This window comes from Homarus americanus, unplaced genomic scaffold (assembly GCF_018991925.1).
Source record: "Homarus americanus isolate GMGI-L3 unplaced genomic scaffold, GMGI_Hamer_2.0 scaffold37032, whole genome shotgun sequence".
Lineage (NCBI taxonomy): Eukaryota > Metazoa > Arthropoda > Malacostraca > Decapoda > Nephropidae > Homarus > Homarus americanus.
The window spans coordinates 8,187,932-8,212,655 of NW_024731852.1; the positions used below are offsets into that span (position 1 = coordinate 8,187,932).

At 37.3% G+C, this 24,724-nt stretch overlaps 1 protein-coding gene and 1 long non-coding RNA gene across 2 annotated transcripts in view; both read left to right on the plus strand.

The window, feature by feature from the left end:
• Positions 1–21,186, plus strand: part of LOC121868016 (laccase-1-like) — a 46,149-nt gene extending 24,963 nt beyond the window's left edge. The window contains exons 3-16 of the mRNA XM_042368254.1: positions 5,457–5,572; positions 6,763–6,909; positions 8,067–8,224; positions 10,503–10,555; positions 11,439–11,608; positions 12,251–12,361; positions 14,043–14,166; positions 14,986–15,116; positions 15,554–15,640; positions 16,067–16,250; positions 16,957–17,169; positions 17,870–17,967; positions 18,571–18,691; positions 18,934–21,186. Coding sequence (XP_042224188.1) covers positions 5,457–5,572; positions 6,763–6,909; positions 8,067–8,224; positions 10,503–10,555; positions 11,439–11,608; positions 12,251–12,361; positions 14,043–14,166; positions 14,986–15,116; positions 15,554–15,640; positions 16,067–16,250; positions 16,957–17,169; positions 17,870–17,967; positions 18,571–18,691; positions 18,934–19,331 — 2,111 coding nt within the window. The 3' untranslated portion in view covers positions 19,332–21,186. The remainder of the gene's footprint in view (positions 1–5,456; positions 5,573–6,762; positions 6,910–8,066; positions 8,225–10,502; positions 10,556–11,438; positions 11,609–12,250; positions 12,362–14,042; positions 14,167–14,985; positions 15,117–15,553; positions 15,641–16,066; positions 16,251–16,956; positions 17,170–17,869; positions 17,968–18,570; positions 18,692–18,933) is intronic.
• An 894-nt stretch (positions 21,187–22,080) lies between these two features.
• Positions 22,081–24,027, plus strand: LOC121868017. Its single transcript, XR_006089283.1, has 2 exons — positions 22,081–22,721; positions 22,772–24,027. It is a non-coding gene; the product is annotated as an uncharacterized LOC121868017 (long non-coding RNA).
• Positions 24,028–24,724: the final 697 nt, after the last annotated feature.

Genomic DNA, 24,724 nt, shown 5'->3' on the forward strand with positions numbered 1-24,724 from the left:
GGGTGGGTGACTTTACACACACACACATTGGTAAGAAGCTTCTACACCATCCTCGACACCGGCTCCTACTACCACCTGAGATTCCTAGCCCGAGAATTGCTGTTCGACACCACAACCGCATCCAGCCCATACGTGCACGAACTGATCGCTATAAGAACAGCCCAGTCCCAACCATTGTAAAAATTATCAATAACTTGTAATAAACCAGTGTATTCACTCCCAGTAAATACTACTTCTTGCACTGTCACTATGTTGAAATGCACTGTAGTTTGAGCTTTTCCCCATCTAGTTATTATATATCTTATTTGTAATACTTATGTTACTTGTATATTATTTGTAATTCGAAACCCATTCCCCAAATATGTAACTGTATATTTTCAGCCTTCTGGCTGCCAAGCTCTTTTAGTAAACCGTTAATTATTATTATTATTATTATTATTACATTATCTACAACAAACGACAATTCTCTGTACACATAACCACCGTATTTACTCTAACTCGTCTTACTATTTAAAGTTTATATAAGAGAAATATTTTTAACACTACGCAGTATATATTTTGGATCACCTGAAGAATCATCGCCCCAGCTTATTTCACCTAAAGATTAAACCACCCTAAAACTATTTTGGGAGGATGAGGTTAGGTTAGGATATGTTAGGTTAGATTTAGGTGAGGATAGAATAGGTTTAGGTTAGGTTAAGTTAGCAATAAGGTAGTTAATCTTCAGGTGAAATAAGCTGGGGCGATGATTCTTCAGGTGATCCAATAATTTTATACCAAACTAAAAAAAAAATAATACAATCCTATTTTCTTCTTATTTTTCGCAAGGAGGAAAAATTTCACCCTTTTGATTAGATGATTTTTGGGTTAATAACTTTAGTGATCTAGTTATCTTCCACACGTCTAAGATAACAGGAACATAATGGATCTAGTGCACTGTATTTCTTAATAAGGATTGACGTCAGGGAGAGATGGTAATGAGGAACTAGTTATGCAAGTGGAGGCGGAGTAGGGTGCGTGGGTGAATTGGACGGCCAGACCTCGTGTCTGTCTGTCTGGCTGTCTAACGTGCGTACCAAATATCTGAACCATATGGAGTGTCATCTGGTGTTTTTTTTTCTACCCCACACATTGACACCTACCAGAGCCACTGTTTTTTTTTTAAAGGTTATTCCCATCGTGGCCTCCGTGTTCTGTACTTTCGCACTTGTCCCCTAACGTTACCCTAAAAATTCCCTAGCTTTACTGTAAAATTCCCTAACATTAACCTAAAAAAAAAGGCTCACATTGGGGGTCAGGGTCACCTAGTCGACTCACTATAGGTATAATAATACTAAACTCTACTTTATTATGAGTTTCTTAATTAGGATGGTTTCGCGCACACACACACACACACACACACACACACACACACAGTAATAAATGAAAACAAATGTAAAAAAAATAGAATTAAGTCAGAGGTCAAAGGTGATAACTCAGGGGTCAAGAAGATCACCAACAACTACTAGTATTACACCGGTCTATGAAGATGAGACATAATGTGGTAGGTGCGTAGGTCAGCTGAGTCATGTGTGTGTTGTAATAGGGGTGTTAGTCACTCAACTGTGGCGTAGGTATTTAGCAATCTGTCTGTCTGTCTGTCTGGTCTGTGATATGAATAATTAAAACAAGGATTATGTAATTAGCAAAAACGAATGAATATTGATGGAAATAAAACGAAGATATAAATATGACTAGACTAAAAAGAAAGAAATGAATGATAATGAAACAGAATTGTGATGAATGAAGGTTGATGATGATTGAGTAAGAATGAGTAAGAGGAGGAAGAATGTTGGTGGATGTTGAACCAATAAAGTTAACCTTGCATTGAGTGACCATATCCTCGCTGGCTTTAGTACCCTGACAGCACACACACACGCATACATACGTACATACATACATACATACTACCCACGTCTTTAGCTACGCCTTAACCTGTCAATGGTGTATAGAGTGTGTTATTAATACATGTGAAAATATTAGTTCCTCGTTTTTACATTATCTCAAGGGGGAACCTAATGCATGTGAAAATATTGATTCCTCGTGTTTACATTATGCTAAAGGGTGACTCAATAGTTGTAAAAATACTGAATAAATCAAGTCATTTCTCAAAGGATCGTAAGTTTTTTTTTTCTCCTCCTTAACTTGAGAATCCGTGAATCACTTAACCTAACATAATCTAACGCCATGAGTCACTTAAACAACATGACATAATTTCAACTCCACATAGATCAAGATTTACCCCCACACCCCCACACACCCTCCCACCCCCCCCCGACACACAGAATCATTGTGCTAAACTCGTTAACAAAGATAAAAAAAAATAACAATCTTATTTTTTCGGGAGAGGTTTGTGAACATTACGAAACGATGATTGTTTATTATTTGTCCCGATATACGAGTAAGTGTGGGTGTAGTGTGCTTCCTTGTTTGTTGTTTAACCTCCAGCCACTTATGTCATAGTATCCTGTTTATCATTCAACTTTCTCAAGGGGATGAAGTGACCACAGTTAGTAATGATCTTTTTGTCTGATTCATCCTTGTTTTATTTATTTATCAGTGTAGATTAGAGGTTAGTATATAAGTAGATGTAGTTGACAAAAGTAGAGAGATATATAAGTATGTGGTAGAGAGAAAGTACGTAGGTCAATAGATGTGGTAAAAAAGAAAGTGTGTGTGTGTGTGTGTGTGTGTCATAGTTGGTTGGAAAAACAAGGTCAAGGTCACGTGGCTAAGGTCGTATGGTGTGTGACAGTAGGTGGAGAAACTAGGTCAAGGTCACGGTGTCTTGGTGTCATGTTCGCATCTTGTTATGTAAAAATGACAAGTTGTTTTATATCCTTCTCACCACTCACACACTCACGGGGGGGGGGTGGATCATTTGTCACTGTTGATGACAAATGAGGATTAAAGAAAGCACTGTCTCTTCTGCTTCGTTATTCTACTTTCTTCTGCTTATTTTTTCTTTCTCCTCCTACTCTTTCATCTGGTTCTTATCGTCTTCTTTTTTTTCCTCCTGTTTGTCATTTTCTGTTACTTTATACTTTCTTTATTTCTCCCCTTCTCTTTTCTCTCCTCTTTCTTCTTCGGGAAACAGTGTTAGCAAGAGACAAAAGCAGAAATACGAATACAGATAATAATTTTTTTAAGGCACTTCAGTAATATATGAGAGAAAGTGAATCACACAACCGAGACGGGACGCAGATGTTCGGGACGATCTTGTTGACCTTCCGTATAACTAATGTCACCACACACACACACACACACACACACACACACATGTCGAATAAATTAATCTTGCTTGTATATTTTGATATTTGAGTATAAAAGAAAGGTTTTAAGTTGTTCAGTTTAAAAAAAAAAATTACAGAGAATGATAAAACAGATGGTGGTGCCGAGTGGTCTATGCAACACCAGTCAGGGTGGATGGTGGTAGCAGGTGATACGGTGATAGCATAGTTTAATGTTGTTCGTCATTGGGTTCATCATGTGCACTCAAGGAAAGACTCGACGTATTCCACATTATCGTAAAAGACGCCAGGGTGTCCGCCCCCAAGGAAATGATTCCCAAATAAAGATGAATTAAATAAAGATTTGGAAGACCTAACCTAACCTGATGATCTAAAATAGCCAAAACCTGACCAAATAGGACCTGACCTAATCTAACCTTCCTTACTGACACTGAACAATGGCTAGTAAATTGATAAGCGATAGAAATGATAATTAGACTATAGATTTAGCAATAATTTATGTTTATTTCGAGTACTGTAATGCATGTAGCTAATACTAAATAGTCCCTGATATGGTTTGTTTTTATTTAGTTCAGCGGTGAAGACTTCAGTTTGCTGTTGACACTTGAATAACTCATAACAAAGTAACTCAGTCATTGTATATGTATTTATGTTTGGGTAGTATACATGATACTACCTAAGTTAATAGTATTTCACGTAACCAGGGATGTAGTACATAACTCTCTTTATTTTTATATGTTAGTACAGTACTATGAACATGCACTAAAAGACATTATTTCTTAGAGTAGGAATACATTATAACAACACAGCTGTGGTATCCACGTCTGATCTACCAAGTAATGTGAGATGACCTTGGTGCTAGGTCACTTGACAATGCAATGGTTGAGTGAAGATACGTATACGTTTTATGTTGCTTCTTGTTACTGACGAGTTTTTGTCGACATTAGCCAGGAAGAACACTGCCTCACTGGACGTGAAGTGACTTGTCTGGGTATATTCTTTAGACAGTGATAAATATATATATGTGAACTTGTAGCACTTTGCAGGCCACACAACCAAAAACATTTTAAACAAGTAAAACCGAGAATGTTCTTGCATGAGTTAATTTACCACCTCATACTTTTACTTACTTTACTTTTATCCTCTTCACCACTGATCAGCTCGTTAGCCGCTTAGGCGATCGGTCACGTCTGTTACCCTAACATTTTTCTTTCAAGAATTTAAGGTCGTTTAGCATGATTATGATGGTAATAACACAATATTAAACTGATAGAGCAGCCATAATGCCCCGTGTCAACCTTCATTACTGGGAATGAATAAAATAGTACGTGTAGTGTACGTGACGGTATCTGCGGTGAACAGTACATTTGTTGGTGCTAGTCCACGATGTTGTTAAAACGAGGCACGACCCAAGAATTACACTGTTCAAGATGGGAGTCACTGAGGAGGGACGTTATTTGCTCTTGGCATATATCTTATTCAAGAATGTTGACTCATATGCATGAACTGACAAAAAGGTTGGTGAATTTCCATGTGTATTTGTGAAGCTCAGGAAAGGAGATTGGCAACATCTGAAACTGACCCTTTCGATCCATACTTGTTTGTAGCTCAGTCAACTCCATCTGCAGGTGATCAAGTGCCATTATTATATCGATACTGAAGGGCTGCACGAAGGTCAGTTCACCACAACTATAATTTTGACGTTAGCCCATGTAAAAACTTCAACTTTGAATATTTTTACAAAAGTTAACATCGGAATCATTATGCCAGTAATGTATTATGAAACTAATTTTTATCACCAGTGGGATTTGGTATGAAACTAATTTTTATCACCAGTGGGATTTGGTATGAAACTAATTTTTATCACCAGTGGGATATGGCAAGTTGGAAGCTTTCTTAATCTTTGTTGAAACAATTACTATAAGTGAGCTGTGATAAGAATTAGTTGTGTGGTCCAAGCTGATGAAGGCTGCGATCTGGATGACAAACATTATACCCTACTCTGTTGTGGGTCCCACCAAGAAAGGTGTTCCCCACTACAAAGGTGATCTAACCATAATTTTTAGAGGCATTTCTCGTTTACAAATTTTGGTCTTGCAAAAGCCTTCAACTAACTTAGAAAACTCATCTTATTTATATAGGTTACAGCATTCTCCTTATCCACAGAGACGGTGACACAGAGCATGGTGGAGACCTTAGAGACACTGGAGGACCTGTCACACCCCTGTGTGAGGGAGTGCGTCCTGGGCGGCGACTCCCGTGTCTGCCGCTACACCTTCAAGGTACCTCATCATCGTCATCAACTAGTGTGTGTGTTTGTTGACCTGACTCCCTCACCTCTGTTGATAACTATCCTAACTCACTGCTGTTCATCTCCACCCTGACTCCCCTGCTCTAGCAAAGAGATCTTTTTGATCAACCATGGTTAACAAGTCTTCTTACTTATTGATGTACAGTCAGCAAAAAAAAAAATATTCTGCACCTCTAGGTCTGATGGCCTCTGCAACGATCACTGACTGGGGCCATGTTAATTTGGTAAGGTTGGTATTTCTGGTTGTATGATACATTGTATAACCAGTATGATGTATTTTTTATATCTCATATAGTTAATAACAGAGAAATTAACAGCAACAACCCGCATAAATGAATGTTGTTCAGAATTCTTGGTCCGGTGTGTCATATTGTACTGTATAACACCATAAAGGTGCAGAATTTTTTTTGTTGACTGTACATACAGTAACTATACCTGTACACTGTACAGTATGTATATATTTTGTTTGTTCATACAGTATACATACTCACGCTGCATTTAAAATTGTCTAGTTGTCACTATAGGGTAGTTAATGTGTCTGTCACTACCTCCTGTGACCCTCACATACAGTTTACTAAAAGGACACACAAGATCATATTTGGCCTGAGTCACTTGGCACCACACAACTGTTGTGTGGGGTGGCTCAAGGGCTACAGAAGGGGCAAGTGTTGGTGTGGAAACTGTTAAGGCACCACATAAAGATATCTATACAGTACCCTGTTTACAGCTTGAATCTTTTACATCATGGAACTTAATATCTTATCAGTTCACTGTGGACAGTTAAGACATCAGGAGTATTATGTACATTTCCTAATTAATCTGAACACTGTAGCTATTGTATTTGTAACTCATTGAATATTATCTACATCCCACTAAATATATGGCCCTACAGATTTACAGGATGTGGAGGACTTGTTATTCTACTTACAGTACAGTGCAGTTCTGTACAGTATTTTTTTTAAACTACAGTACAGTATTACACTACATTATATTTTGTTTATTATATTTATACTGTATACAATACAGTATACGTATAGCTATTTTAACATTTATGTTGAAATGGCACAAACTGATATTTTATGTTTAGAGAACTATTACAATTTAATGAATTTTAATGTAACTATAGTGTACTGTACAGTACAGCCCCTGACTGTGTTGCAGGTAGAGTGGTACATCACCATGAGCAAGGCCTGTTATGACTGTCCCTTTAACCTGACTGACTGTTCTCGCCCCCACTGCGCTGCCGCTGATGGCTTCGAGAGGCCTCTCATCACTGTGAATCGTAGGCTGCCAGGACCTGCCATGCATGTAAGTGATTCTCTGTGGTGGGCCTTCATTATAAGAAGATCTCCAGGAATGTGTTTTTAGTTATTTTTTTCTTCCTTTCCTAGTTCTGTATGCAAAAAGTTCTGTATAGTAGGCCCTTAGACCACGAGTACAGTACTGTTCATTAATTCTGCACTCTACTGATATTTTCTCCATTTACAAGTACAGTACAGTAGCTCCATTCTGTAGACTATTCAAATATTTCAGTCGATCAGGTTATACAAACTTCCTGACTTGTGATAAATATTGCATATTGAAGCTTGCATATACAGTACATACTGTACTGCAGTATAGGGATAGTTTTGTTGAGTGGATTGTTCACTCTTTATTTTTTTAGGAATGAACTCTGGATTTTGGACACAAGGTTCTTCATACATTTTGAGAAAAATTGCATAAATGCCGAGAAGTATAAAAATTTATTTCATAGCTTGAATGTAACCGCTGTACATACTTCTAAGTTAGTACTGTACATGAGTTCTCCATTCTTGTGAATAAATTTGTTCACGGTGTCTCCCTTCATGTTACAGGTTGCCTACCATACTGTCTCCTCTGTTGATTATATTAGACTTCATGATGAAAACAAAATGTATTTTTTTGTTACTATGAACATGAGAATATTTTACAAAATATGAGTAATTAAAGAATATTATTGATGCTATAATGTACACACAGTGATTGTATAGGGGTGTTTACTACAGGACATATTGTAGAGTCTTCCTGGAGTAATCTACAAATAATTATTATCCAGCTCAAAGACAAATAATTCTTCTACAGTATGACTTTACCATTAAGATAATTATTTATATACATGTATAATATTTCTGTAAATGATTACTACCTTATATTAACTTTATTTTATATGAAGGGAAATACATATGAGGAGATCTATAACACAGAGGGCATCCATACAATTCAGGGTAGCCTGAAGGAGAGTAGCCTTCATACATGTAGTGTAGTGTGATCAGTGATATACAGTACAATACTGAGGTCTTCGTACATATTATTGACTCAAGACAGAGGATGTTCCATACATGGGGAATTCACATACTGTACTGTACTGTATGGATTCAAGTGAAAATAGATATTATGACTTAGGATAGACATGAGGCAACCTAATACCTACAGTACCTTATCACCAGGTGTGTGTTGGGGACGAGGTGGTGGTGGACGTGGTTAATGAGCTGGGCAGTGACTCCACCTCAATACATTGGCATGGCCTCCATCAGTGGGGCACCCAATTCATGGATGGTGTCCCCTTCCTTACCCAGTGTCCCATCACTGCTGGCACCACTTTCAGGTAAAACCCATTACCTCTGTCACGGTCCATTCAATGTACAATGAAAGACAATAGTCGTGTCGTGAATTTTGGTGAAAACATATGCCGAAAGGCTAAACTTTTGGTGAGCTCTGCCTTGTGGTAGGGTATGAGGGCCTCAGCTGCCACCATTTATGAGGGCCTGTGTGTCAGTAACAATCCCTTTTACTCTCATACTTATTACCATTGGTAGCGTGACGAGAGGAGGCTCGTGGGTAGATGAAATGATAGTAACAAGCAATAGGGAAGAAATAACGGTAAATACTGTAGGTAAATAATAGACACAATATACAAATACAAAATTTATTTAAACATTAATATGAAATTAGGAGAAAGAATTTATATGTACCAACAGACGAAATCTAGTACTAGGCCCTCAGGCTCAACATACTCACACCATTACTGGGTGAACATACTCAATAACACTTCCAACCCTACTGGGTGGACATACTCAATGACACTCAACTCTTATAGTCACTTAGCACCATAAAGACCAGGGCAACTGCCACTACAACACTCAGTCGTCAGGAGTGATACTCAAGCAACAGCCATGGGGTCCAGCCACCATGGAGTACTTTCCAACGAACTCTGAAGATCCCAGTGGATTAATCCCACCACACAAATAGCCCTACTGAGTTAGACACTCATCCACCAATGATGGGGGCTGGTAGTGGTGTGTGGCTTGGTGATCTGGGGTCACCTCGCAGGCCTAGCGTTAGGGCCAGACGAGCCAGCTATGGGGGCCATAGGTAGTCTGAAGTGTCTGACGGCCGGGTCTCACGAAGGTAACTGATCCTACTGGACCTCGGACATCTCCCCAGACATAGTGGATACAACATCCACCCTACAGACACGGCCTAGGCTGCGTTAGGGACCTGTATGGATGAAGGGACGGGCACTTACTAACTGTGACAACGACATCACATTTCAGGGGACGTTAAAGACGTAAATATGACTTCACTCAGAGCATATCAACTACGTTACTGTAACACTTGCACAATCAACTATTAATTGGGTCAAATCACTTAAAGAAGGGCGAATTACAACACTGAGTGGAATGGCATACCTGTATGGATGAAGGGACGGGCACTTACTAACGGTAGAAATGCCCGCGGCACCTTCACTCAAAATAGGCCAGGGAGTCCACCTACTTCTATTTCGATGAATTAATTTACTGTACACTCTGACGTTGAAACTGAGACTATGCGCTCAGTTTCATTCCCTACTATTATCCTCACTAACAATGCTCTGACTCAGCTATCAAAAGCAAAATCAAATTGATCACAAAGGGTTGGATGGCAACAGGTCCCAACATACAGCGTCTGCTACGAAATCCGCGGATTATATTCAAAGTTCCCTTAAGACAAAGACGGGGAAACAGAGAAAACGGGGGACGTTTCCACTGGGGGACTCAGAAGGTTTTGTGGACGTTTGAGCGTAATATGAATCCTTAAGGTTTTCAGGTTAGCCGTCATCACGATCATGACAAGGGGGCTCTCATAATGTTTCACGAGTTGTATTTAATCTTCGGACAAAACCGCGACACAACTTTTGTCTTTGATTGTACAGTAATACAGTACAGTATATGAATCTTTCCTCTGGTGTCTTGTCTTCAATATAAATCTGTACCCCTATATAAAAATCTTCATCTTTCATGTTTTACTTCACATTCAGTTGAAAGTACTTTATATACACATAAATTTATACTGTACAAATAATGCTAATGCATGATAAATCCTAAGTTAATGTGTTTCCATGAACAAGCTAGGAATATGATTCAAGTATGGAAGTCTGTCTCACTCAGGGTTAGCTGCATGTGTGGTTTAAATGTTAATATACTTATATTATTATCTCTCTCTCAGTCTATGTGGTTGTCCATACATCTGATAGTTTAATTCCCAGACCATAACATAAAAACCACCTCGATTCTTGTTGACAGTGCGTAACAAAAATGTGACTGACGGCCTAAAGATTCAGTTATTAGTTAAAAAGATTGTTAAAAAATTTCCATATCCATGGCAGTTTAGTAAGGGATATAGGTGACTGAATTCTTGTTGGAAATGTGAAGTGTGTGTGTGTGTGACTTGAAGATAGAAATTCTTATAATAATGATTTTCTATTGAAGTATTCCCAGTGCCAAGATATCCAGCATGACCCAGGATTTCCTACACCAGATAACAGTATTCTTTTCATAATGATTAATTCTGATTTTGCAGCAAAGATGAATGATGCTTAAACATCTCTGTCTTGTCCTCCTCAGATACCACTTCTTGGCAGACCATCCTGGCACTCATTACTGGCACTCTCATTCTGGTAAGTATTCATGTTCACAAGTATGAGTGCACTTAACTAACTCAGATATAATTTGTGTGTTCTCAAGTATTACAGCACTTAACTTACCTATAAAATTTCTAATGTCATAAAGAATTTGAGCACTTAACTCACTCACTTATGGTATGTACTGAAGTATTAGTGTAGAACTCAGTCTGGCAAGTACAGTACTTAACTCCTGAAAGTCTTCCTTAGTTATATCCTTTAGCTCATAGTGCAGTAAAACCCAAGAAAACTCTTCCTGTTATCAGAAATTAATGGCTATAAGTACAGGGTATTTGATGAGAAAATAAAGCCATGGATACTCAAAAACATTGAAGTATAAGCTGTGGTGTGCCTTCCATGGAGCCACTCAGCTAGTACTGTATGTGTTATTCTGTGTGGCCTCACTCTTGTGCTTATGGCCTGAGATGATAACATTGTGCATTGTAACTGTATTGTTTTAATATAAATTAGTCTTTTAATGTGAGTTTGATATCTAAACTTGGGATGGCTGAGTAGGTAACTGCTCCTGGCCAATAAGGGAACAGCTTTCATAACCCAGGATTACTCAGGCTTAATGTAAAGAAAAGTTCATATGTTGAAGCACTCCCATATGACATTTTTTTTATTATTATTATTATTATTATTATTATTGCTGCTGTCATTATTTTTTTTTATTATTTTCTTATCTAACACTCACTTGGATCCTGATATTGCCAGGATTTGAGGCCATAGCATAACCTGTCTGGATTGTTCTCACACAATCCAAAGATAACAAGTCTTGATTCAAGGGAACAAATTGTATTATTTACTGTACCGGAGAATACATATACAGTACTAGCTCACTTCATAATAATTTTACATTTTCTTCACTTTACTCAAGGTCTTCAGAGGACCGATGGAATGTTTGGATCACTAATAATTCGAGAGCCTCGGGAACACGACCCGAACAAACACTTTTATGATGAGGACGACTACAACCACGTCTTTGTCATCACTGATTGGCTTGATGGTCTTGGAATTGACAAGTTCGTCAACCATCATCACACAGAGGTATGTCGTTAGGTCTTGATAATATCAGATTACTATTGTTCTGTGAGTGTTGTCTAATGTTTGAGATTGATTTCTGTTACTGGGAGTATATAATATAATCTTATATTTTCTTATTTTTTATGGGTCAGTTTCATGGAGTATATGATTGTGACATCATGACTTTTGCAACTAATTCATCATAGTTTTCAGTGTAGAGTTTGAGGTAATACTGTTGACTATGAGTACAGTGGGGTATGCTATAACGAACGGATCCTACTACGAATATTCCTATAACGAACGGTTTTACCTATAAAATTGAGATTGCTATAACGAACGAAACTCCTACAACGAACATTATTATATATATATATTTTTTTTTTTTTACTAATTTATTGTTTTTTTATTACAAGTATTAATGATATTCTTTATTTCAGGGGTTTAGATGCATATCTATGCACTTTTTTACAATTTTTACAATTTTATATTATATTTTTCAGTGTTTAGTGGTTGTATTTGGGGGCCTGGAACGGATTAACCCTATAACGAACAAGGTTCTAGAACCAATTAGATTCGTTATAGCATACCCCACTGTACTGTTTAATATATTCATTCATCTCTAGTTAATTACCTCTTTTTGAATTTAATGAGTTGATTTATCTACAGCATGACAACAAACCCTACAATATACTGATCAACGGCCGCGGGAAGTTTGTCAAGTTTGAGAGAGATGGTGTTGAGGTCTACACACCAGTCCAGGAGTACTCTGTCAAACCAGTGAGTAAAGTGTAAAGTCAAGTAGGTCTGGAGGCACTTGTAGGTCTGAAATCCTTATGCTGTGAATTAGAATAGTGTGTGGGTACTGTGCCAAATTCAGATGTTGGTTAGTGTCAATGGCTACTTGTAAATTGGGTACGATGTTTTGATCTGTTGTCAAGTTTTTGCAAGATTGAAAAAAGAAGTATATCCTTGAATGAGTAATTTTATGATTACCTGGTAACTCTTTGGCTATAATATCACACACACACACAGTAAAGATGTTGTGGCTTGAAGATTTCCACATAAGACCAGTTCCTTGTTTGTATTTATATTTTTCCTTACAGCCATTTAATCCGTTAAGTAGAATTTGTTAGCTTGAAAAATCAGAACATTAAATTTACTTGAAGGTAATGCTAAAGTATTCAATATTTTCAGTGATTTTTATAATAATAATAATAATAATAATAATAATAATAATAATAATAATTAACGGTTTATTGAAAAAATTCTGCAGCCCGAAGGCTGGAAATATACATTGGACATAAATGACTTATTACATACACATTGGTGGTTTAACAAAAGCCTTCATTAGAGAAAGGTAAAGGAACATACAGTGAACATACAGATGAATGTAGGTGTTGAACAGCAAACTCGTAGTGGAGTAACTCCCTCCCAGATGGTGTTAGGAGGAACTCACGTGGTGTAGTAGTTCCCTCAGATGGTGTTATGAGGGACCTGGCGTGGTGTAGTAATTCCCTCGCAGATGGTGTTATGAGGGGCCTCACGTGGTGTAGTAATTCCCTCACAGATGGTGTTATGAGGGACCTCACGTGGTGTAGTAATTACCTCACAGATGGTGTTATGAGGGACCTCACGTGGTGTAGTAATTACCTCACAGATGGTGTTATGAGGGGCACGTGGTGTAGTAATTCCCTCACAGATGGTGTTATGAGGGGCCTGACGTGGTGTAGTAATTCCCTCACAGATGGTGTTATGAGGGACCTCACGTGGTGTAGTAATTCCCTCACAGATGGTGTGATGAGGGACTTGACGTGGTGTAGTAATTCCCTCACATATGGTGTTATGAGGGACATGTGGTGTAGTAATTCCCTCACAGATGGTGTTATATGAGTGAGGTTTGGTCTTAGGCCTTCCTATCGTAGACGGATTAACACATCGCTGGTTGTTGTTGGGTCTCACGGGCCGTTATCACTGGGTACCTGGGACCTCACTGTGTGAAGGTTAACTTGGGTATGACTGTTACTGTTGAGTTGTTCTCACTGACTTAAGCACTGTTCACCACTGTTCACCTCTGTTTAACACTGGTTCCGTTCCTTTCCTAAATGAAATTGTAACTTCTGGCGAGAACTTGTTGATATTCCGGTGGGGAGGAGGGTTCAGGGGAGGGGGTTGGTATGGGCCAACTTAACGGTTGACCTGGCTGCTCCAAGAGGAGTGCCAGGTACGTCTTGACCCTTCGGTGGTCAAGGATGTTGTGTTTTTATGTGAGTAAATGAATGTTATCTTGTGTGGTAGTCAGGTTGAATGTACCTAAATGTATAGAACCTACATATGTACTGTACCTCTTATCAGATTACAAAATAATTCTTCAACAGTTTATATAATGATTCCTGATAGTATAGGCTGATGTTTATTGAACACTTTTCACACATATATCTCACTGATTGCCTCATAACAGCTTCGGCGCTACAGGTTCAGAGCTCTGAGTAACAGCATACAGAACTGCCCTATTGTTATCTCTGTTGACAACCACACCCTTGTCCCCATCGCCACTGACGGCATGCCCATCCAGCCCATAGAAGGTGAGTGAGTGTAAGAGGAAGATGGAGTATGAAAGGGATTAAAGAGGAAGATACAAAGGGAGCAGAGTATGAATATGTGAGGTATATATTCTGTCAAACAGGGTATAGGTAAGAGGATGGAAATATATGGGTAACATCCCAGTTTGTCTACTTACCATTGTGACTTCCCTCGAAATGGTTACTAATCCTTTTTTGGGTCTAAGTTAGGTTAGGTGTGTGTGTGTGTGTACCGATGTATATGTCAATGTGTGTGTACAGTACAATGAGGGATGAGTTTAGATGGAAGATAAAGCTTTAAATATAAAGGAAGAGTGAAGAAAGGTATGGAATGACTGTGTAAGGAAAGGTGAAGAAGAGCAGTAAGAGGAGATATGGAAAGAGAATGAGGGATGGTGTATAATTAGCCTGGAGTGTGTTTGTGTGTGTGTGTGTGTGCAATACAGGAGTAACATTTAAGCTAACAAAGCAATATGGCAGTAAATCATATCATACTTGTGTTATTTACTAATTCCTTATATCTACATCATGTGTTGTCTCTCACTCTTCATAGTTATCATTACTCCTTGATGGAATTGTCTCTTTTATCTCTGTCCCAACATTCTATATCTATCACCCTAATCACCCCTCCCATCCCCTTCCCAGTTTCTATATAATTGTCATAGTCAGCTCTTCGAATCCTTTCCACTCATCCATTGTTCATTGATTTAAGTACTCTTATTTTGCCTCCACTCAATCACCCAACACTCATATTCACTCACCCATCACTTGTACTCAGTCACCCAGTATTAGTACTCATTCATCTGTCTCACACCCTCACAGTGGAGTCCCTGACTATTTATGGAGGAGAGAGATGGGACTTTGTGGTGACCACCTCTCAAAGTATTGCCACCTATTGGATAAGGTTCCAGGGAATGCTGGACTGTGACGAGCGCTTCAAGTCTGCCCACCAGGTGACTTAAGTCTTGCCATGTTTTAGAAATAAGTTTGTGGTTTAACTAACATTGTCCATGAGCAAGGATAATGAATAATCTCAGTGAATAAGATGTTGTTTTTTAGTTGTAAGCTGAAGTGGTAAACTCCTGCAAAATATTTCCTTATTGCTAGAAATAATGTTAATACAATATTGTAGTACTTTGTTTCTAACACACACACACACACACACACACACACACACACACACACACACACACATACACATTTGTTTTTTAATTCCTTCCTTTAATGTAATAAACAAAAACCAATGAAAATTAAAACAAAATTATACTGTATATTGGTACCTGAAAGCCAAATTGTTTCCTGTGTATAACTTACAGATTATAAATTAACCAATTAACTTCAATCAGCATCAATATTTTATGAAGTTTCCTGATGAAGACTTACCCTACAGGTGGCAGTGCTGAGGTATGAGGGTTCAGAAGGCTTCCCTAGCAGTCTGGATGATGTCGATTATAACTCCACCATCCGTGAGGGCTTGGTTAGTCTAATGTTAATTTCAGTGTATAAGGCAACACAGAGGTGGGTTAGTTACCATATAGGGTTGGCAGTCCATTGGCCCCAGATTCATATCCTTATTGAGCAATATGTGACTGATATTAGGTGTAAGCCACAGTAGAGTACCAGTGGTATGACTGTATCACCACTGGATTGTCATAAAAACCCACCCAGCTCAAACATTCAGACTTATCTCATTCTATCTGGGATACGTGAGGCCAGACCCACACCCCAGGCTGTCTGAAGGTCAATGGTGTTCTTGGCAAATTAATCTCACTACTGTATTTCCATCTCCCTACCACAACAAACAGTTAAACTCACTACCTCCTCATCAGAAAAAACAATTACAATACAGTATGGTGTTTCCTTACCAAGCAAATATTTAAGCCCCCCTTTTCCCCTGCCACAGCAACTGAACAAGCTGAATGCTGCCCCTGGCGATGGCACCTTCCTGACAGCAGCCGAAATTCGAGGCGTAGAAGTGGGTGAAGATATTTCCCGCACGCCTGACTACACATTCTGGCTGGACTTTGACTTTTACAGCAAGAATAACGACTTTTTCCACCACGAGGATTACTACCCCTTTTTTGGAGGTTGGTGTATTTGTGTTTTTTGTCAAACCTTTATCCTCTTTTGTTACATTCTTTGTCCATGCTTCACTGTACTGTATATGGTAATAATATCAGCTCATTGACTCTCCCGTATATTCCCGTATTTGTCTCCTGTGATGCGATTCTCCTGCATAATATCTCAGTATATCTATTACTTGTTATCCCTCTGCTACTTTTGGTTCAGTTCCTTTACCTGATGTTCCATTTGTTGACACCTGTACCTCTAGATATGTGTAATGCTCTTCTTCCTTCATTCACTTCTCCTGGTCTTTCTTCTCTACTTACTGTTACTCCACTTTGGTTCAAGTTCACTAATAACTTTTCCCTTGTGCTTACTGTATCCAATCAGATAAAGAAATTTCCTTGTGAAGATTTGTGGAGGTATGTTTATTTACTCGTACTTACTGGTGATGATGATGTTGATAAAAGCATTCCCCATTTTGTTTAAAACCAAAGGATATCAAATCTCATTTTTAAAATTTTTGTACATCACCAAAGTAAATTTACTTTCTATGTACAGTACAGTAGTGTTAAAATGAAAAATACAAGTTTTTCGGTTGTTAAATTTAAAAGGGATGTTCCCATATGTGACACAATAAACTCAAAGTGTTTGGGATGTTATCAAAGGAAAAAAATAAAGTTTTTCCTATATGATGTTAAAAAGTAAAATTCCCCTATATCTCCACAGTTAGGAAACCGGTTCGTGTATTCGTGCCGCAGATAAACGAGATCAGCCTTAAGTTGCCGAGTGCTCCACCTCTGTCACAGCCCGAGGACGTTGACTTCAATTCCTTCTGCAATGGCACTGCCAAGAGAAACTGCAAAGGTGACTTCTGCTACTGCCCACACATCCTTAATGTCAAGAGGAACAGTCTAATTGAACTAATCCTGGTTGATGAAGGTGAGTTTGGTCATGAGACAAGGAACTAGATGGGTATTAGTCTAGGTGTTTCGTATGACATTGCCTCTCCATGGGGTGAACGTGAATTTTAGAGCCATATGAGCACTAAATGATCAGTTTTGTGCAATAATAGAACACAGGGAGAAATTGTATACAGTTTTTGGAGAGGGAAATGGTAAATATCATTATGGTAGCTAATAAGGATTATATATACAGTACTGTAATAGTAAATATCACATGCTGTGGAACATCATAATTTACACAGGAACATTTGAACTTGTTTTTTTTTGGGGGGGGGGTGGGGTGTTAGGAGCTACTGACAGTAGAATATTGCAATTTATGAGAAAGACTGAGTGCTGCACAGTACAGTATATAGTAATGATTGGTACTAAAGTCAAACTCCCAACCCTTGAGACATGGGTTCAGTGCCATGACCAGACAAGGTTGATGAGGGGTATTATTATGCTCTTGTTTTGAGCTAACCAACAGTCACTCCAGTACTGTACAGTATCAAAGCCTCAACCAATCCTTTTATGACTTACCACTCACAAAGTGTAGGAGATGGTACTGTAGTGTACTGTACGTATTTGTGTTTAGTTTGTTTTTTAATGTTACTCAACCATAACAGAATTAAAGTAACTCTACTGATGTTATATTTCAGCAATTTATGTTTACCTGGAACTGGTATTTTTTTCACCAGGTGTTGTATACTGGGCAAATCATCCCTTCCACCTGCATGGTCACACCTTTCAAGTGTTAGCCATGGGTCGTCTGGGGGAGAATACCACATTGGGAAAGGTATTCTTGAGAATAATGTCAGTACAGTAGTTTAGTAAATTAAACGTTTTCCAGGAATTCCAGGTAATGCATTTTCAAATATATATATTACTTGGGTTAGATATCTTTAATCTGTTTTTTTATGAGAGAACAACTCCTTCTATTTGATGTTAGTGTTGACTTTCACTACATATATCATATTCTTCCATCAGTGGGCCAAGTTGGTTGGTCTGTATATAAAGGGTGAAAAAGTTTGCTAGTCAAGATATGTAGATGTTATGAATTGATCTTATATGAGCATTAACATTATATCACCTTGATGAAGAGTGGATGGTATATAGCTTATTACATAAAAGGAAACAATGAGTGTTATTTCTTGACAAATTTCGAGGATCCAATTTCTCCATAAGTACAGAATATAGTTTTCACAAACATCCTGACATTTATTATGGGACACAATACTGTACACTACTAGTATTATTACCAACTCTTATTATGAGACCCAATTCAGAGATAAAGGAATGGAGTCAGGCCCAATAGTAATACTACTATAGAGCATATAAGGTACTTACTGATAAGATAAACAAACGAAACCGATAGTAAAGTTTCTGCTTAATGTCACAGGTACAGGAGATGGACGCAGCCGGACTGATCAAGCGTAACTATGACCACCCACCCACCAAAGATACGGTCACTGTCCCAGATGGGGGGTATACCATCATACGGTTCGTCGCTTCCAACCCAGGTAATACATTGGATATCTTCTGATGCTTTGGTTTTATCTTCCCAGTTAGATTGGTGATTAAGTGTGTTCCATATATTCATCCTTTGGTAAAGAATTCATTTGATTCTCTGTATTCAAACTACCCATTCTCCCCACTATACCCTGCAGTTCTTCCCACTGTACCTTGTAAATCTCCCCACTGTACCGAATAATTCTCCCCATCTCCTTACTGTACCCTGTATGATTCTCTCCTTTACCCACAGGTTATTGGTTGTTCCATTGCCACATTAGTTTCCACGTTGAAGTTGGGATGGGTCTGGTGTTCCACGTCGGGGATCAGAGCATGGTTCCCCCAGTGCCCAAAGACTTTCCCAAGTGTGGCCACTGGACTCCAGAACCCGACCCCAACTTCAAGTCCAGTCTCCTCCAGTACCTCAAGGATCTGGATGAGGAAAAAGTGAACGTCAACCTCGACCTCTTGCCCAATGATAACGGCAAGTACCCAGGTCCCAGTTACTCCACACCTACCCAGGGCCCCACACGTCAACGTCCGTCATCCGGGTCAATACCCGACAGTAGCAGTCTATCAGGCCAAAAAAATAATGTTGCATCTTCTTTATATCTTTTCACTTTTGTATTTTTTGTTCTTGTTTTCATGTAATTAATAGCAGATTTGTTAGGGAAGTCATACAAATATTCTAGGTTTGTGGAGAATTAGAATGAGATCTATATATTGCATTAAAAGTCATATGGTATAGTGGCTTTGTTTCTGTGTGTGTGTTTCTTACTCTCTGTCAATTGTAACTTTTGTTATTGTATAAAGTTTCTGCCACTCATATGCCTCTGTGACTTTGAAGAGAGTGTAATTTTGTGGTTGGGGTAATATGTACCGGTAGGAATTGTGATAAAGATTTTTCATATGTAGAAATCAAGATATATATAAAAACGGAAGAAAGCACACATCAGACCTGAAGTGTACTGGTGTTAGATAGGTTATGTTTCGGTTCAGATTTGAGTTGGAATTTGATAATACAATAATAACTTATTAACACACTTTGGAAGAACATTTCATGACTTTGTAATGTGCTTAGATTTTTTTCTCTTTTTTACCCTAATGCCGAAGATGGTTTAATTTTTGATCTCGAGGGGGTTTTTGTTGATCATTAAGAGATCCAAGACCTACAGAACGTGTCAGATATTTTGTGTTGGTGAAGATGTATATAACCATTCAGGAAATGTACTGTATTACATTCCAATTTCTCAGCATCTTTTGATTTAGATGATGAAATACTGTCAAAAATGTTTAAATTTGTCTTAATTTTTCACACTCAACATTGTTGTTTAATAGCTCCTTCTCCTCCTGTAGAGTTGAGCCTTTATATGAGATTGTCTTAACCCCTTCATTAGCTATGTTATGCAGGATAAGCTATAACAGCCATTGGCCAGTACAGTACAGTGAAGATAGTTGATTTTGTTTATGTAATTTATTGTTTTATATACTGTACATATACAGGTATGTATATATACCTGAACCCTCACTAATTTAATATTCACAATTCAATATTTTGGGCTTAATCGATTTTTTTGGTCAATACAGTTGCCCTTAGACAAATTTGTGTTGTTCTCGCAGTCATGCCTCCAAAAGAAACAGTTTTATGATGAAAGTTAAAAATTGATAAGAAATACAGTACAGCAACATGAAATGCATAGATATGTAGTATATGAAGTGTAATATAAAATACAATTGAGGGGTTTACAGTACCCTGTATACATAATCTCCATTTCACAACCATTCTTCACCTGACCACCATGACCAGCCCTCATCACCTCTTCCTTCACCAAACTCATCTCGTTTATTAATGTTAAATTTCACCTCAAAATTGATGCTCGCTATTTGTTGATGCAAGGTTGTTTGGTGAAGCATTATTGGGTCTTCTTCTTTATATTGCTATTATGATTATCATGTACAGTACTGTATTACAATGCTTATTGAGGCATTTATTGAAGTTAGATCATTCAAAGGGTAGTTTTAAGTAGACCAAAACTGGTATCCACGAATTTTGTTATTCATGGGGTTTTCTGAAACCTATCTCTCACAAAATAACAAAGGATACTTGTACTGTACAGTATTTACAGTACATGTATATCATACTGGACTACTGTATATTGTATAACTATATGAGGAGGCTTGAGATGTGTTTTATTATACCGTTATACTTATTTCAATATGGCATAACCTTAACTACATTTCTTTCCTTTAAATTTTGAGATGAATCCAATATGTTGGGATAATTCGATCGACCCAGAGCCCCAATGGTATAAAATTAGTGAGGGTTCAGTATACTTTATATATATACCTGATAAGACCTTGGTTTCATCCTATTCTCCCCTATCTCCCTGGTACTGTCCCTGAGTTTGGGTGCCTTAATTATATGAAGACACGTACAGTGGCTGGTGCATTTTGTGAGATGTGTCGCCTCTGTGTGTGTTTATATTGTATTAAAACTGATGGTGTACAGGAATTATTTATTTTTACACTCAATGAAGGGATCAGGTCTTTGTGGTGAGATCTTGCTTTCCCTTATCATCTTCACCATTGATCAGCCTGGTAGCCACTTGGACAGTAACTGATACTTGTCAACAGTGATCTTCAGCTAACAAGCTGATAAGTGGCAAACAGGATAGTGTAAAGTAAAAGTAAACTACATATATTAATGCTGTTATATTTTATATATTTATTAGACACAAAGAAATCTTAAACATTATTATTCAGAAGTTTAGAAATATAAAAAATAATCATCATATTTCAATATAAATCTTATAATGTTAGTATTTAGCATTTTACATACTGTACATTAAGGTAATATCTGTTTTTGTTTTGTTTTTTTACATATGTATATAAATGTAGTGAAGGAGTTAAGAGAGAAATTTATGTTCAGCTGCATTGCCTCCATGGCTCTAAACATTCCAACCTCAGTAAACACTACCTTTATTTCATTATTTGTGTCGTACTGTATTGTGTGTTTACCAGAGGGATGTGGTGGCTGTGTGGACAGAGTACTTGCCTCTTGTTCTAACATTTGCTGGGATCACTCCTGGGGCATCCTCAGTAGACCCAGCTGTGAATGGGTACCTGGCTTTACAGTTGGAGGGGTGATTGTTGTCTTTTTTTTATGTTTGCTAATATTTTATCCAGATAAGGCTCTGTGTGTACTGTATGTGTGTGTGTGTGTCTGTATATATATATTGATTGTATGTAGAAGTCTGCGTGCTTTATTGGGCTAATGAAATATGTATATATATACAATATATATATATATATATATATATATATATATATATATATATATATATATATATATATACAAAATATATATATATATATATATATATATATATATATATATATATATATATATATATATATATATATATATATATATATCTGTGTGTGTTTATGTGTGCAGAAGAGGTGAATTTCAAAAGGAGAGCTCAATATCCGATTAGCAAAAGTTACTTATCAGTTCAGATCCATCATAGGTTTGGTGGTCAATGACTGCTTGAGCATCACCCACAGCAAGTCAGTGAATGATTGAATGGCCTCAGACCCTTGTGGATGATAGCCATGTGTCTCCTCTTGCTAGCTGAGCATGAGAGATAGTTGCTGAATTGACTTAAAATCAGTTGCTACTTATACTAATTCCTAAGCAGTTTGTTACAGACTTTTAGGGAGAAAAGGGTCATCATGAGGGGGTCTTCTGACCAAGGTGTTTATGTCCTGTAGTCAGTGTTGAGTTGCATAAAAAACTACAAATAATAAAGGAGCTACTGTTCCTTTAGCTTGGGAATCTCAATTAGTGTTACTTTTACTTAGCCCAGAACTGCTTCCTTTATATCTATACTTTGCCCAGCATGGCTTTATGTTATTTTTAACCACCTGTTACCAGTTACCTAATCTCGTACTGATGTCAACTTCCTTAGTCCAGTTTAAGTACCTTTTCTCTGATGTTAACTCACATAGGCCAGTTTGAGTACCATCATACCTAGTCTAGTACTGTTACGACCATGTCATTCCTGTCTCGGTGCTTCTATACACACCAGGTCCCAAACTGTTATTATTACACTTTTCAACAACATGTAGCCTAGTGCTCTATCTAACTTGGGTCATACTGTACTATAGCACACTCTAAGCTTATATCATTATTGTAATATCATCTTAGCATTGTTACATCATTACCCTATCTTGATCCTACTATTTCTACATCGAGGCCACTGTACCCATACTATTTTTTTCTATTGCCACTACTAACTTATTCTTGCTTATAACACTGTTTCTACTACATATACCTCAAGTAAATCTGGCCTAGGTGACCTCGTCTGTTCTTCAATTTAAGAGACGAGACACGGGAAAAAGACAATCATTTTGACCCTTTCTTCCTATGGAGCTGTATGTATGTGTTAAGTTTAATTTTCCCTCATTGTGACATGATTTATTATCTATTGATATGTTGATGAAGTGTTCAACCATTTTTGTTCTTGTCATTTTAAGTTCATATCATTACCTCACTGATTAAGAGCCTGTATTGTATTGAAAGTGTAAAAGATAAACTTGTATATTTTAAATGTTTTGTTAACAGTATCTTAAGAAGACTACTTGTTGAGACTATTTTTTTAATGTTTATCTTAAAAAGGTTCATACAAGAAGAGATTCAGTCACGAGCAACATTCCTGTTGCCTCTTCTGCTGCTCCGCGAACCCCGAGATACAGATTAGTGAACCCAAAGCAATAGATACCGGTGCATTATTCTGTCCATAAATGCTTCGGACTCACTAGTTTATAATCTCGGGGTTCGTGAAGCGGCAGAAGAGGTGACAGGACTAAAAGTACATCTTAGTCCTCTCTTTTATTTATACATATATATTGGATTTACTTTACAAAATCATTCCTGATGCTTATACATATAGATAATTATTGAAGATGTGATAGTATTAATTGTCAATGTGTATAATTAAATATTATAACTCATTAGAGAATGACTGGAGCACCAGACAACCTCACAATACCCCTGTCAACCTAAGGTGTCCTATAAGAGATAAAGTACCATATATGTTACCAAACTCCTTTTGTGAACTGGAATACCAATGTTATTGTGGGTTGTGTTAAATTACCAATAACATGACCTACTATACCAAGACTTAAGAGGGTGGGATAAATTTTGGTCCCCCCCTTCTTAACCCCCGAGTTTTCCATTTCAGGATAACAGCTGTGTTTGTCTATGTACTTCAGTGTTACATTTATTTTATGTAAAGCAGAAATAGATACAGTATTCTCATAAAAAAACTAAAGAAAACATTAAGATGCATAATTTAATTTATTCCTCTAACATTAAGAACAAATTTTCTATAAATATTAATTATAAGTTAGTAATAAAGGCCAAGTACTGTACCAGGTAGTTATAATGTAATAACAGTACTGTACTATACTATACTGTATTGAATTATGCTATTTTTATAGTTGTGTAAAATGTGCATGTAAGGTATATAATTTATATACTGTACAAAGATGTGATTAGTCATTTGTCATTTACTTTATAATACAGTATGCTGTACCTCCAAGACCTATAATTCCTATATTGTACGTATAAATTATTTATTTTATTTTTTATGTTTACTTCCACTGTCTTGTAAACTGGATTGTGTCATTCAGAATATCAATTAATATTTTGAAAGTGCAGTAACACATTTTAAATCAGATTTAATGATACAATGTGCATGTAAAAGTCTTTAAATTATAATATTACAGTTCTTTGTTAAATCAATTTTGTCACTTCACATAAGCCAAAGCTTCAGTGTGAGGTGTTGAGACTACAGTACAGCCTCGTTAACTAACTCCTACCTGACGTGAAGAGGCAACAGTTCCATAAAAGTAATAAGTTATATTGCCCTCCACAATGTACTTGTATCCTCACCATTATGTATTCTTTCATATTCATCACATTTTTTTATAATGTAAATCTTTTACTGTAGTGTGCCTCCATCCCCATTACTGTAGTG